Genomic DNA, 16,043 nt, shown 5'->3' with positions numbered 1-16,043 from the left:
TGTCACCGCTGTAGTGTAGACGTACCCTGAGATAACGGAGAAACATAGAACTGTGTTAACTGAGTAATGCACTTGTTTAACTAGTTGCTATTCTAAGCTCTGGAGAAGGGAAGGATGTGGGGTGATGTCCCCTCACACAGTTACTCCATGCTCATTGGCTTCAGAATGCTCTGACTAGTCCAGAGCATTGGCTTGTTGTTACAATGAGATAATTGCAGGACACTTCCTGTTTACAAGGTAAATGGCTACATCCTGGGCAGACATCCTGAGATGTTTATTACCCAGAGCACAGTTATTATTCAGTTAAGAGGAAGAACCATCTGTTGTACTGAGAGATGCTCATTTGTGTCATACACCCTGTCCATCCCTCCGCTCCTCCTTACTCTTCACAGAGATTTAGCCCCACCCTCAATAAGTGAGTGATTTGTAATGTAACGATATTCTTCCTAAAGCTGTCACAACCCTCCCCCACACTAATTAATATTATGGTGCATTAACAGCTGGAAGGGGAGGGTGTTGTATGTAGAACTGCTGGCATGCATACAAATTGGCTCATCTGCTCTAAAGCCATCATAGGAGGAGGCGGTACATAGGGCATGGTCTCTTTGCCCATAGGAGCAGAAACACAGGGCCTCATTTTCACTCAGAGACACAGACTGCCACTTTGTGGGAAACAGGTACATGTTCAAATTACAGACAGTTCTGCTTGTGTCATTTACTGAATTTTCCTTCCTTGTCTTTTATCCTTAGCTCATCAGTGTAGCTAGTCAAAGTTAACCCCAGTTTGGGATTAGAGGGTTGACTCCAACAAGCTACATCGAGGTAAAAACTACCTGTGCCTTGTCTCCTGTAGGATTTTACATTGCAGTAACTACCTTAATGACAGGTTTCAGAGTAGCAGCCGTGTTAGTCTGTATTCGCAAAAAGAAAAGGAGGACTTGTAGCACCTTAGAGACTAACCAATTTATTTGGGCATCGGATGCATCCGATGAAGTGAGCTGTAGCTCACGAAAGCTTATGCTCTAATAAATTTGTTCGTCTCTAAGGTGCCACAAGTCCTCCTTTTCTTTTTATCTTAATGTAAAAACATGCCTATTCTTTGCAGTGAAGACCAATCCTCTCTAGAAGATCACAATGAAAGGCTGGGGAAAGGTGGCTGATGTCACCGCAGTGGGTTTCACGTCTTCAGGTGGGGAATAAGTGGCAGGATCAGAAGAGCTCCTAAAATGTAAAGCCCCTGGCCCTGGTTCTCCTGGGAGTTGTACCATCATCATCAATCAGGAGCAGCTGCACTGAAGTCAGCAAAAGTTATCTGGTGCAAGACGGGAGTGAGAAACTGGGCCCATCTCCACGAATAGGAGGACAGACCAAACGAGAACCCAGCTGTGGGACGGGCCCCTGTTCTCCCCCTCGCACGGAAGGGGAAACGGGCCAGGAGGGTGGGGGTCCTGGCAGGGCAGGGGGCTGGGACAGAACCCAGGAGTTCTGAGGTGGTGCGGGTGGGAGCCCGGCCCTGCTGTTGGGTGTGTTCCACCATGGGCGGCCTCAGCACGAGGCTGGAGGGTGGCCCCGGGCCCCAGCAACGTGCCCAGGCCCAAGCTCCCCCCGCCCCAAGGTTGCTTCAGCAGGGAGCGCTGCGGGCTGCGCCTCTCCTGCGCCCCCTGTGGCCGCCCGTGCATTGCACCCCTGAGGGGGACGGGCCGCGCATGCGCGTTCGCAGGCCGGCGCCGCGCCGCGGGCTCCCCTGGCGGCCGCCGTGAGGGCTGCCTAGCTGAGGAGGCTGCCGGCGCATGCGCAGTGTGTCTCGGCCGGCCGGCGCGTTCGGCTGGGAAGTCCGGCCTGAGAGGGGGACGGAGCCTCGGTCGCGGAGCCCCGGGAGCGTCCCCGCCCGCTCCGGTGAGCCCCGGCCCCGGGCACCCCCCGCCCCGCCCCGCCCCGCCGCCCGCTCCCCCGGGCACCCCCCGCCCCGCCGCCCGCTGGGTGCTCTGCCCCCCGGGCACCCCGTCCCGCTCCCCCGCCCTGCGCTCTGCCCCCCGGTCTCTGCCCCCCGGACACCCCGTCCCGCTCCCCCGCCCCGGCACTGCGCTCTGCCCCCCGCTTTCTGCCCCCCGGTCTCTGCCCCCTGCTCTCTGGCCCCCGCTCTGCCCTGGGTGCTCGATCTCAGGCACCCCCGGGCACGCTAGCCTTCCCTGCCCCGGTTGCTGTGGGTGACACCCGTTCCCGGCCCCCACCTGCCTGCGTGCCCCGGCCCAGATGCTTTCCCCCTCTGGTACCCCATCTTATTAGGTTGGATATTAGGAAAAACTTTTTCACGAGGAGGGTGGTGAAGCCCGGGAATGGGTTCCCTAGGGAGGGGGTGGAATCTCCTTCCTTAGAGGTTTTTAAGGTCAGGCTTGACAAAGCCCTGGCTGGGATGATTTAACTGGGGATGGGTCCTGCTTCGAGCAGAGGGTTGGACCAGATGACCTTCTGGGGTCCCTTCCCACCCTGATATTCTAGGATTCTGTGATCTCCTTTGTCTTCACCCCGGTCTTGGTATAGGGCTCCCTCCCCAGCATCCTCTCTCTGGGCTGCCTGGGGTGACAGGAAACTCCTTGCTCTCCCTCATCCGACCTGCCCTGTCTCCCTCTGTTGGGTGCTACCCCTGATTCTGTAGGGAGAGGGGCCCTGAGCCACTGAGTGGGTCCTTTCGCCACAGGAGAGCAGGGGGGAGAAGAATCCCTCATCATGGGGGGGGGGGTGTTGTCTACCTGATATACAGGGGAAGGGGAAGCAGCTTTATAGGGACACTGAATTGAGGGTGTGGGGTGTGTCTGCTTTTTAGGGATGTGCTGAACTGGCTAAATCCAGCAGGCGCAGCTGCTTTGTAGGGAGTCAGGTAGCCCGAGGTGGCCCTTTCTAAGAACATTTGTTAGGGAACTGACTTCGCTTAATGATCGTGACTGGAACTGGAAACATGCCACTTGCTGAGGAGGTGTTCAGCTGGTGCCAGAAGGTGAAGAGAAGAACTCTGCTCTTCCAGCACAGCCATCATCCCTTTTATTCCTGGACATTTGTTCAGCCCAGAATTTTTCCCACTTAAATTCTGTTAGACTTTATTCATGGACTTCTCTCTTAACTGGGACGATTCTGTCCTTTGGCCTATCCCAGTCAAGGGGCTTCTGCTGTTTATTGGCTTAATTGCATAAAAAAACACTTTCATTTGTAACTATAAATGTGATTCATGTCCTTATCTGACACAGATCCATTAGTATCGTGGTTTTCTACCTGTGGTGTGTGAACCCCTGGGGGTCCACAGACTGTGTCTAAAGTGTCCGCAAAAGGTTGTCGTTACCATAGAACAGTGGTTTTCAACCCGTGGTCCACAGAAGTCTGGGGGTCTGCAGAGTGTCTGCAAATGAAAAAAGGTTGGAAACCACTGTGTTAGTATAATCATTGACTTCACTATGGCCATGTCTATGCGACTGCAGTATCGCTATAGTGCTGTATCTATGCCACTGTAACTCCATAGTGTAGACACAAGACTACAGAAATGGAAGGAGTATTTCCATCGCTGCAGGAATTCCACCTCCCGAGCTTACAGGAACTCGGTCAATGAAGCATTCTTTCATCGGCTGCACATACACTTAAAACCTAGGTTGGCATAGCTATATCACTCAAGGGTGTGGATTTTTCACACCCCCTGGGTGATGTAGCTATTTTGACCTATGTTTTAAATGTAGACCAGGCAGAGTGAAATAAGAATGTGCAGAATGGGGCTCTGCAGAGTCTCCGGAGTGCATCCATGTGGATTTGATTGCAAAATTAGGGCCCAATTTTGGGGTGACAGCTTAAAAATCTGTGCTAAAGCTTTGCATTCTAAAGAAACCACAGTAATGAAATATAATTTGCATATTGATCAGCGTGGATTTGATTTCAATCAAATTGATTTAAATCATGATTTAAATCACTAGTCAGGAAGACTTGATTTAATCATGGATTTCTACATAAAAGTGACAGGTTTTAGAGCGGTAGCCGTGATAGTCAGTTATTTTTACATAAAAGTGCATTCTTGTTGGTTGTTATAACCTTAATACATATTCTTCACAACTCAGAGATAGATATAAGTTTCATTTTTAGAAGGTACACACTATATATTTTTTAAGTGATTTATTTTGAAAACTTTTCAGATTAGTTTTACAGCTGTATCAGAAAATGAATGATGGTTTGGTTATTTCATTTACCAAAGGTAATTGAAGCAGATATTTATGAAGTCATTGGGAGGTGAACTAGCTCCAATTCAACAGGTTAATCATTAATATTTGGAGGATTTTCTTGTCAGGCTGTATTAGGAGGAGAACATCACCAGACAGACATTTAAATTGTTTTATTTAACTAAAAAACCGTTATGTATTCTGGATTTTTTTTCTTCAACAGCAAACATATCATATATTAACAAAACAAGCATATGAATTTTTGAATTTAAACATTCAAGTTTTTTAAAATCAGGTTTGTTTTTGTTAAAATTGTTTTTAACTAAAATAGTTAAATGAAATTCAAAACAAAACAAAACAAAAATTAAATTGACGATGTCAGCCAGATCAACTTGAGAAACTTAAAATATTGGCTTCTGCAGCTAAATCAGTCGTCTTCACCTTCATTTTCCTGTTTGTTCATAATCTGGGAAAGAAAAACCAGCTTTCCTGCTATTTCAGGTCCCAAACGAGTTCTCAGTTTGGAATGAAGTAGTCCAAAGGAAGAAAATATTCTCTCTACACTCTACTGTTCTCTCTACAGAAGAAGCTACTGCTGTTAAAAGTGAGATTTTCACTTCAACAGTCTCTGAATCCAAGTGCTTAAGTGACTTCCACCAGTTCACTGGTGTGATTTTCTTTAAAACATCATCAGCGAACATATATTTCTTGAATGTTCTTATTCGCAAACTGGGTCTCTTTTATGGCCTGCTGTCATTATAGGTTTTCCCTTCTAGTGAGAGAATGGTGTGGTAGATCTCAAATCAATGAAGGCTACACTCAGAAAGACCTCAAGACTTCTGGAATATGCTGCTCAAACAGTTTCACTTTTGTTTCTACTACCTGTCCCTCCCTTCTCGCATTTATCTCCTTGTCCAGATCTATTCCGCCCCCAACAACCTTCTATTCATTGAATTTTTTGAAACTTTGCACTTTTAGAGAGAGGTAAGGCACTGACTCTGTGTACACAGATTTGCAGAGGTACAGTAGGGTTGAGGTTTGTTATTTCTCACCTGTATATATTATTTAAAAACATTTTTGCTGTTTACAAGCATGTTATCTCTGGAGACACAAATCCACAGTTTGAGAACTGCAAAACTAAGCATCTCTGATGGTATCTTCTATCTAGACTGAGCACTGGGTCCCTTTGGGTAGATAGAAATATTAACCTAAATTATGTATACGGAAGCCCCTGGAGCCCCATAAGATTGGGTCCCTAATCCATGAACTATTGGAACTCATTTACAAAACTTTTCTTAAACATTACATGAATATATTGTCTCATATTATAGAATTATAATTTATAATCCCTATTCCATGATGAAGGAGTACTTGTGGCACCTTAGAGACTAACCAATTTATTTGAGCATGAGCTTTCGTGAGCCACAGCTCACTTCATCAGATGTGTACCGTGGAAACTGCAGCAGACTTTATATACACACAGAGAATATGAAACAATACCTCCTCCCACCCCGCTGTCCTGCTGGTAATAGCTTATCTAAAGTGATCAACAGGTGGGCCATTTCCAGCACAAATCCAGGTTTTCTCACCCTCCACCCCCCCACACAAATTCACTCTCCTGCTGGTGCTAGCCCATCCAAAGTGACAACTCTTTACATAATCAAGTCGGGCTATTTCCTGCATAGATCCAGGTTCTCTCACTTCCCCTCCACTCTATGGATGTAGAAGCCCTCTACACCAACATTCCACACAAAGATGGACTCTATGGATGTAGAAGCCCTCTACACCAACATTCCACACAAAGATGGACTACAGGCCGTCAGGAACACTATCCCCGATAATGTCACGGCTAACCTGGTGGCTGAACTTTGTGACTTTGTCCTTACCCATAACTATTTCACATTTGGGGACAATGTATACCTTCAGATCAGCAGCACTGCTATGGGTACCTGCATGGCCCCACAGTATGCCAACATTTTTATGGCTGATTTAGAACAACGCTTCCTCAGCTCTCGTCCCCTAACACCCCTACTCTACTTGCGCTATATTGATGACATCTTCATCATCTGGACCCATGGAAAAGAAGCCCTTGAGGAATTCCACCATGATTTCAACAATTTCCATCCCACCACCAACCTCAGCCTGGTCCAGTCCACACAAGAGATCCACTTCCTGGACACTACAGTGCTAATAAACAATGGCCACATAAACACCACCCTATACCGGAAACCTACTGACCGCTATTCCTACCTGCATGCCTCCAGCTTTCACCCTGACCACACCACACGATCCATCGTCTACAGCCAAGCTCTGCGATACAACCGCATTTGCTCCAACCCCTCAGACAGAGACAAACACCTACAAGATCTCTGTCAAGCTTTCTTACAACTACAATACCCACCTGCAGAAGTAAAGAAACAGATTGATAGAGCCAGAAGAGTTCCCAGAAGTTACCTACTACAGGACAGGCCTAACAAAGAAAATAACAGAACGCCACTAGCGGTCACCTTCAGCCCCCAACTAAAACCCCTCCAACGCATTATTAAGGATCTACAACCTATCCTAAAGGATGACCCAACACTCTCACAAGTCTTGGGAGACAGGCCAGTCCTTGCCTACAGACAGCCCCGCAACCTGAAGCAAATACTCACCAACAACCACATACCACACAACAGAACCACTAACCCAGGAACTTATCCTTGCAACAAAGCCCGTTGCCAATTGTGCCCACATATCTATTCAGGGGACACCATCACAGGGCCTAACAACATCAGCCACACTATCAGAGGCTCGTTCACCTGCACATCCACCAATGTGATATATGCCATCATGTGCCAGCAATGCCCCTCTGCCATGTACATTGGTCAAACTGGACAGTCTCTACATAAAAGAATAAATGGACACAAATCAGATGTCAAGAATTATAGCATTCATAAACCAGTCGGAGAACACTTCAATCTCTCTGGTCACGCAATCACAGACATGAAGGTCGCTATCTTAAAACAAAAAAACTTCAAATCCAGACTCCAGCGAGAAACTGCTGAATTGGAATTCATTTGCAAATTGGATACTATTAATTTAGGCTTAAATAGAGACTGGGAGTGGCTAAGTCATTATGCAAGGTAGCCTGTTTCCTCTTGTTTTTTCCTACCCCCCCCCCCGATATTCTGGTTTAACTTGGATTTAAACTTGGAGAGTGGTCAGTTTAGACCAGCAGGAGAGTGAGTTTGTGTGTGTATGGGGGTGGGGGGGAAGTGAGAGAACCTGGATCTATGCAGGAAATAGCCCGACTTGATTATGTAAAGAGTTGTCACTTTGGATGGGCTAGCACCAGCAGGAGAGTGAATTTGTGTGGGGGGGTGGAGGGTGAGAAAACCTGGATTTGTGCTGGAAATGGCCCACCTGCTGATCACTTTAGATAAGCTATTACCAGCAGGACAGTGGGGTGGGAGGAGGTATTGTTTCATATTCTCTGTGTGTATATAAAGTCTGCTGCAGTTTCCACGGTACTCATCTGATGAAGTGAGCTGTGGCTCACGAAAGCTCATGCTCAAATAAATTGGTTAGTCTCTAAGGTGCCACAAGTACTCCTTTTCTTTTTGCGAATACAGACTAACACGGCTGTTCCTCTGATTCCATGATGAGATATCTTTGAGCTATAATGTATCTTAATTAAAACTATCTTTAGATAGGTTTTTCCCTCAAAAAGCAATTTATCAAAAAAATCCAAATTTTATTTATTTTTTTTAAAAATCATTGATTTTTATCCACCCTGATATTGATTAATTTAGAAGGGCACTGTGATGGGGTGGATTAGCCTCCCACTATGGAATGGGAATACAGGAACAACTCTGGGCCCAAGAAGCCCTTCCCCGGTGGGCCTGCTGGGCATGCTCCAGTCGGAGGAGGGGTTTAAAAAGAGGCAGTGCAGTGGAGCAGGGAGCAGAGGGAGGTGGACCTGTTCTCACAACTTGGAGGGACTACACCTGGAGGATGCATCATCAGGAGGGACGCTGCATCCGGTGGCTCCCATTGCACAGGATAACCGAAAGCCTTGATGTGCCTTGAGGAGGAACAAATTGGTAGAAAGAGACCCAGAGAAGTGTGTTAGCTAGATTGCAGGTAGTGAACAGCATCCTTACAGTACTCAAGAGGGCCCTGAGTCAGAAGCGGTGGAGTGCCCAGGCCCAGGTTCCCTCTCCCTCTGGCTGCTGCTTCAGACTGTAACCCCTAGGCCGGTGGGAGACATGTTCTAGCTGCTGAGGGGTGGGGTCTTGCCCAACCATTGGCACTTAAAAAAAAAAAAAAAATTACAAGTCTTCCTGAACATTTTTTACACAGAAGGTTGCGATCACTGAAAGAGATCAGAGAAAACACTTTTTCCTCTCCCTTTGTCAGTTTGATGATTGTGTGCATTGTAAACTTTTCTGTCTCCTCTGTTTGTATGAATCTTTCATACAGCAAGATGTGGGGGGGGGGCAAGATTTTTAAAAATAGAAAAATGTAACTTCAAACCCACAGAAATTGTCAGCGTCAGCCGTGGGATCAAAAACTACTTAGAATTTGTAAAAGATTGATTTCAAGTTGACTGTCCATTTGTGAGTTAACTTAGGGCTCACAAAATTGAGGGACTAATAACATGGGTTTAGAGGTAGTCACCAGCCAGGCTGGTTCTGTGCAGGGTTACTTTATATAGTTCTGCCTCTGAACGTCTATCCCACCTGCGGCACCCTCTGCTATTCCAGATCTGGACTCTGAGGAGAGTTTACTAGTCATTTTGAACTGTGTTCTGGTTCTTGTGATGAGGACAAATGTGTTGAAGCATTTAGGTAGTGATCCACATGCTGGACAAATGCTTTTTTGACACTTTAAGAGAAGCTGAAGGATCGAAATTTGATGGCGAAATGCTAAAAGCACAGAAGTTGTGAGACCCTACAATAATAATAGGTATCCTTTTATGTTGTGCTTTTCATCTGTAGATTTCAAAATTCTTTACAAAGAAGGTTGTTATTGTCCCCATGTTACATGTGATGCAGAGAGGATGAAGATTACACAGCTGGATAGTGACAGAGCTGGGAATAGAACCCAGGTCCTTTGACTCCCAATCCAGGCAGTCCACTGGGCCACACATCCCTTATAATAAACTAGTGATAGCATAGGACTTGCAGGGAGAATATTTTCAGTATAGAAACATGCTTTTGATTTGAGCTTTTTGTGGGTTATCATAAACCACTTTCTGTGGACACATGCACATAGACACTAGAGTCATCTGCTGATCACCATCCTGAGCCTACGGCTGGAGGCAGAAGGCTTGTCTCAAAATTGCAACACTAGTGATTCTTTCGCCATGGAAGGCCAATGTAGGACTGTAAACAATATGGGTTTCTATTTGACATAGGTCAGAAATCCAGTGTGTTTCCTTTTAGAAATTGAGTGGGAAAATCTCATAGAGGAAGATTTCACTGGATACATGTATGGAATAAAATGTGTCTGACATACTTTCCCTTTAACTTGTGCGTGTGTATACTACTGGAGGAAGAAATGGAGAGAGAGCTCTTTTCAAATTGTGAAAATGTTTGACTCCCAAATTACTTGGTAATTTCTGCCTTACTGACTCTTAAGTGTTTCATAACTGTCCTTTCATCCTGCATGCTCATTCTGAGATCTCTTGTTTTTATACTGGGCTATTTCACAGATGAAGTATTCTTTTCAGATCTCTATGTCCAGTTAAATGTTTAATACTAGCAGACATCATCCTCTTTGCTTAGGTTCTGGCCTACCTCTCTTAGACTCCACTCCATCTTATGGCCCATCTGTTTTGCCACCTTCTGTGCTCTTACAACAAATACCATTCCCGGGTTAGTTTTGGCCACTGAGTTTTGGTGTTTTGAGATAAGGACACACCCAAAGGGCCTTGCTTTGATCAGCACAATGTCTGATTTGAATACAGTAGATATAAAACTGCAAAACAGAATGTGTATGAAGGTCAAGGTTTAGATCATTGACTGACGTCAGTGTCTGATGAAGAAGGCTGTTGCTTATTGATACTAATCCTGAAACTGGGTATTTATAACTCTTCAAAAAGAAAAGGAGTACTTGTAGCACCTTAGAGACTAACCAATTTATTTGAGCATGAGCTTTCGTGAGCTACAGCTCACTTCATCAGATGTATACCGTGGAAACTGCAGCAGACTTTATATACACACAGAGATCATGAAACAATACCTCCTCCCACCCCACTGTCCTGCTGGTAATAGCTTATCTAAAGTGATCATCAGGTGGGCCATTTCCAGCACAAATCCAGGTTTTCTCACCCTCCACCCCCCCACACAAATTCACTCTCCTGCTGGTGCTAGCCCATCCAAAGTGACAACTCTTTACATAATCAAGTCGGGCTATTTCCTGCATAAATCCAGGTTTTCTCACATCCCCCCCACCCCCATACACACACAAACTCACTCTCCTGCTGGTAATAGCTCATCTAAACTGACCACTCTCCAAGTTTAAATCCAAGTTAAACCAGAACATCTGGGGGGGGGGGGGGTAGGAAAAAACAAGAGGAAACAGGCTACCTTGCATAATGACTTAGCCACTCCCAGTCTCTATTTAAGCCTAAATTAATAGTATCCAATTTGCAAATGAATTCCAATTCAGCAGTTTCTCGCTGGAGTCTGGATTTGAAGTTTTTTTGTTTTAAGATAGCGACCTTCATGTCTGTGATTGCGTGACCAGAGAGATTGAAGTGTTCTCCGACTGGTTTATGAATGTTATAATTCTTGACATCTGATTTGTGTCCATTTATTCTTTTACGTAGAGACTGTCCAGTTTGACCAATGTACATGGCAGAGGGGCATTGCTGGCACATGATGGCATATATCACATTGGTGGATGTGCAGGTGAACGAGCCTCTGATAGTGTGGCTGATGTTGTTAGGCCCTGTGATGGTGTCCCCTGAATAGATATGTGGGCACAATTGGCAACGGGCTTTGTTGCAAGGATAAGTTCCTGGGTTAGTGGTTCTGTTGTGTGGTATGTGGTTGTTGGTGAGTATTTGCTTCAGGTTGCGGGGCTGTCTGTAGGCAAGGACTGGCCTGTCTCCCAAGACTTGTGAGAGTGTTGGGTCATCCTTTAGGATAGGTTGTAGATCCTTAATAATGCGTTGGAGGGGTTTTAGTTGGGGGCTGAAGGTGACCGCTAGTGGCGTTCTGTTATTTTCTTTGTTAGGCCTGTCCTGTAGTAGGTAACTTCTGGGAACTCTTCTGGCTCTATCAATCTGTTTCTTTACTTCTGCAGGTGGGTATTGTAGTTGTAAGAAAGTGGTCAGTTTAGATGAGCTATTACCAGCAGGAGAGTGAGTTTGTGTGTGTATGGGGGTGGGGGGGATGTGAGAAAACCTGGATTTATGCAGGAAATAGCCCGACTTGATTATGTAAAGAGTTGTCACTTTGGATGGGCTAGCACCAGCAGGAGAGTGAATTTGTGTGGGGGGGTGGAGGGTGAGAAAACCTGGATTTGTGCTGGAAATGGCCCACCTGATGATCACTTTAGATAAGCTATTACCAGCAGGACAGTGGGGTGGGAGGAGGTATTGTTTCATGATCTCTGTGTGTATATAAAGTCTGCTGCAGTCTCCACGGTATACATCTGATGAAGTGAGCTGTAGCTCACGAAAGCTCATGCTCAAATAAATTGGTTAGTCTCTAAGGTGCTACAAGTACTCCTTTTCTTTTTGCGAATACAGACTAACACGGCTGTTACTCTGAAACCTATAACTCTTCAGTTATTGTAGAAATTAAATGATTCACTTTTATAGCTATACATTTGTATGCTCCTGCAGGAAGAAGAACGTGAAAAGTTGTGCATCATGCTGGAATAGGTTGACAAATTGTTGTTTAGTTGCCAGTTGTGTTCTGTAAAACACAACTGTACCAAGGAATTTACAGTCTGTCTCAAACAGAGTTTTTGGAGAATAATTGTCGTACTCAGATTTGTCCACAGATTCACTCTTAATATTTAGAGTTAAAATGTTCAGCAGTTAAATAGATAACAATGTTGACATTTAACTTATCACTATTAGACTTCAGATCTGCTATTTTAGACTGTCTGCAGACATTGTGTTAGTTGTGTATGTGAAGTGTTTTGTTCCTAACCAGAAGGGTTTTGTTCCTAACCAGAAAAAACTTAAAAGCTTCAATTCTAGAGAAACCGATGAAGCCAGGATGGCATTGCAGCCAGTACTAGCCCTTTGCAACTCCGTAACACTAATAAGTTGTCACTTAGGATTATTTTTGTCAAAATACCATAGAACCATACCAGTTAGTCTTGAAAATCAATAAATCTGCTTTCTTTAAAAGAAGCAAAACATAAAAAATTCACAACACATCTCAGCTAAAATATAACAGTAAAGACTATGATGTGGTGACCTCTTGTATTACGAAGTTACAGAATACATGAAAGAATATTTAAAGTAAGGCTAAGTCTTACTGGTGCAAGCTCCTCTTTACAATGGTGCAGCACACACATGTTGGGTTTTGTTATGGTGTAGCTGCATCAATGTACACGAGTGACAGTGCACAAATCCCTAATGTAGTCAAAACCCTAAGTCACTTTGTCTGTCTCCTCTGGTGTGCCCTTTACCTCGTGCAGTACTTATTTCTTTGAAGTAGACTACACTAGGTCTTTCTGTGTAAAGGGTCCTTAGCTCTGGAGCAAGGAGAAGCTTGTATTTCCAAAACATTTGCAAAACAAGTCATGAACTTAATTTGAACTCTGCTTGTCAAATGCATCCCCTGTTCTGACCTGGGTTTTGTCCCGCTGTTTCACTGTTCGCCTCGGCCTGAATACTTTCTCACCTGTCATTGCATACGGTTTCTTGTTTAGGGGCTTGTTAATCTTCATATAACTTTCCTTTTTGCCACTTTGGAGATGCATATAGGAAATCTAGGAGTTTTGATGTACTGAGGCCCATGGTCATTCTTCCCTCTTGTGGGAGTGGTTTCAGAGTCTAGGACCTTCTCTTGTGAAAGATTTGTCTTCCCACTCATGCATTTTTCCCTATTGGTCAACAGTTTTGTTCTTCAGCTGGGACCATACCTAGGGCTGCAGATTTTTTATGGCATTTTTTATTAAAAATGATGGAGCAATCACAGTTAATTTAGTAAAAGTCATAGCTTTTGTGATTTGTGATTTTTTTTTTTTAAAGCAGTACAAATGAAATTCAGCTGTGTCTCATTAAGATGATAGGCCAGCATCCTTCTTCACTGCTGTCACTGCCCTCAGCAGTACCTTCCACCCCGGCACCACAACCCTAATCCCACTATAGTGAGGAGGGGAGGCCATTGGTTTGGGGGCCCTCCCTCAGTGGTGGCTCCTGTCCCACATGGCTGGGCCTGTGGGTTGAGAGCGAGCCTATCCTGTGATCACCCAGGGCATGGGCAGCAGCGGCTCCTGTGTCCCAGGCATTGTGACCTGGCACATCGGCTCATAGCTCTGCTCAGGTTTGGCTTGGCCACCCCGGGGCAGCGGGCTAAATTTGAGTGAATGGCATTGCGACCTGAGAAAAAGGTCACAGTGCCATTCACTCAAATTTGGCCTGGCCACTGCTCTGTCATTACAGAAGGGTGCTGCGATCCCATGTGCCAGGTTGCAATGCTTGGAGTAGGGAGCTGGGCCCAACCCCAGGGGTCTCAGGAACTGCAGCTTGGGGTGAGTGTAGGGTGAGCTAGCTCTCCAACACCCCCACCCAACCTGGTGTAGAGAAGAGGTTGTTGGGGTGACCCACCTAGGACCTTCCCATATGGAAGTCATGGACAAATGGAGAAGTCATGGTATCTGTGACATTTTCACCACTGTGACAAATCTGCAACCGTAGCCACAGCTTTTAAGAAGTAATCTGTTGAATAGGTAGAAGCTAATCCCATGGAGAGCTTTGTGTATCAGGATAGATATCTTGAATTGGACAGTTGTTTGATGAGATCCATCGCAGAGAGCAGAGTACTGGGATGATGTGTTCATGGTGACTTGTGTTGTAAGCAGATAGGCAGCTGCATTTTGTACTAGCAGCTTTTTCAGGATATATGGCTTCATTCCTAGATACGGGTTGCAACAATGAAGACTGGAGTTAATGTAAAACTTTATTTCATTAGTTCAAAAGTCTGAATTTTACAACTTTCAAACCTTTGGTTACTGATGTGTTTTCCAATTGTCATGCCTTTTCTTCAGAAATGCTGCACATTAATATAGTAGTAAGTGTTAAATTATTCATGTAGCCTGGACAAATATTGCCTTCTGTTTAAAATGGTTGAGATGCTATTAAACGTACAATTCCATGACACACACCAATGCGTAAACCAGGAATTCTTTGTTTACATCTACCATGATAATGTTTCCTTTTCTCTCTGCCAGGCTCCATCAGTTTCCCATCTCTGCATGATGACAGAGGTTTGGGCTCTTCTCTTCCCTTCTCCCTGTAGTTGATAGTTTTGGAATCAGAGGTGATGCTGGAGTAGAGATGGCAGACAGTGTGAAAACCTTCCTTCATGATCTCGTCAGGGTAAGTCTCTCAATTTGTCTTGAGCCCAGAATCTCTTCAGGATCTTTTTTTTCCCCTTGCATAAGTGGCATAGTGAGTTTATCGGCAAAATAAACTTAGAGACCAATCAATATTATAGGTCTTGAATATTCAGATTATATCCTGTTCTTTAACGCTTGGTGCCTCCCTTTCCATGTATCCAATGGTGGACTAAGAATATATCCTCTCCAGGAGTAACCTCAAGTTTCACTCCTGGTTACCTTTTTAAAAAAAATATGGAGCAGAATAGTGGTTGTGTACCTAATTTATATGTGTGGGATCACACACAAATAGCAGGATTCTAATCTCCCTCCAACTCCACTCATTGACATTCTTTTGCTCTTGAGTGTGTGGAAATAAGAGGGAGCTACTCTTGTTCAGCATGATACCACTACAGACTCACACGGCTGAGCATGGTCTGGACAAACGTTGAGCCTCCACTGCACCTCCAAACGTCTCTGTGTGCTGCAGAGCGCCCTGCAGAATTGAGCCTTAATCACTCTGCCATCAAAGGGATCAATTATGTATTTTTTGTGATGGGAATGCTTGACTGATTACAGCTGATTTGGATGGTGCTGCAACAGATGGCCCACAGGTGAAAGGCTAACTCCGACCTAGTTAAGAAGATGTTGCTTCCCCCACCCGTTTTTAAAAAAAGTTGGAAATATCTTAAGTGCTTTCTGGAGCCCTTTGTGGGTTTAACATAGGGTTTGGGTTTGGGCAACATGGAGCTGATGTTTCTTTGCAACCAGGAAGAGCAAACTGCCTTGGTTTTGTAACCAGAGGACACGATCAAGTAGTGTAAACACCAAATTTTGATTTGCGTTCGACCACAGATGCCTTGCATATCCTAAATGTGTGTGTAATTGTATTTTATTGCCCTTATATTTTCTGCCTCCATGGATTAAAAAAGCTAACAAGATAATAGATATATATCATAAATTATACTAATAACTCCCCACTCTTGGTGAGAAATTACAAATAAAGTGAACCAGTTCTTGGGAGATCCTTGAAACACTATCTTGTGGATTGATACTTCTGTTGATAGCACAGCATTAAAAAACTAATAACTATGCCTCAAATGTCTGCGACAATCTCACTTATCAGCTTGTGTTACAAAACAAGGCAGTAAAGAAACCCTACTGGATTAATTCCAGCTTTATACACAAATTGGCAGGAGAAAAAGCACTTTTTGCCAGATAGGAGAAAACAGACAAGGAAAGAAATGATTCTCGGGCTTCTGAGAGAGGGGCTATAAATAATGGGAAGTCAACAAGAAA

General features: G+C 44.7%; 1 protein-coding gene across 2 annotated transcripts in view; it reads left to right on the top strand.

The window, feature by feature from the left end:
* EI24 (EI24 autophagy associated transmembrane protein) overlaps positions 1–16,043 on the top strand; it is a 38,378-nt gene that overhangs the window by 2,941 nt on the left and 19,394 nt on the right. The window contains exons 1-2 of one of the 2 annotated variants that reach the window (XM_048827500.2): positions 1,763–1,896; positions 14,598–14,745. In XM_048827500.2, the coding sequence (XP_048683457.1) occupies positions 14,704–14,745 (42 nt within the window). In that variant the 5' untranslated portion in view covers positions 1,763–1,896; positions 14,598–14,703. Of the gene's footprint in view, positions 1–1,762; positions 1,897–14,597; positions 14,746–16,043 lie in introns of those variants that run through there. The other variant, XM_048827499.2, reaches the window with a different exon arrangement.

The sequence above is a fragment of the Caretta caretta genome, chromosome 22 (assembly GCF_965140235.1).
Source record: "Caretta caretta isolate rCarCar2 chromosome 22, rCarCar1.hap1, whole genome shotgun sequence".
Classification (NCBI taxonomy): domain Eukaryota; kingdom Metazoa; phylum Chordata; order Testudines; family Cheloniidae; genus Caretta; species Caretta caretta.
The sequence above is the reverse complement of the archived record's forward strand: the minus strand, read 5'-3'. Positions and strand labels throughout refer to the sequence as shown.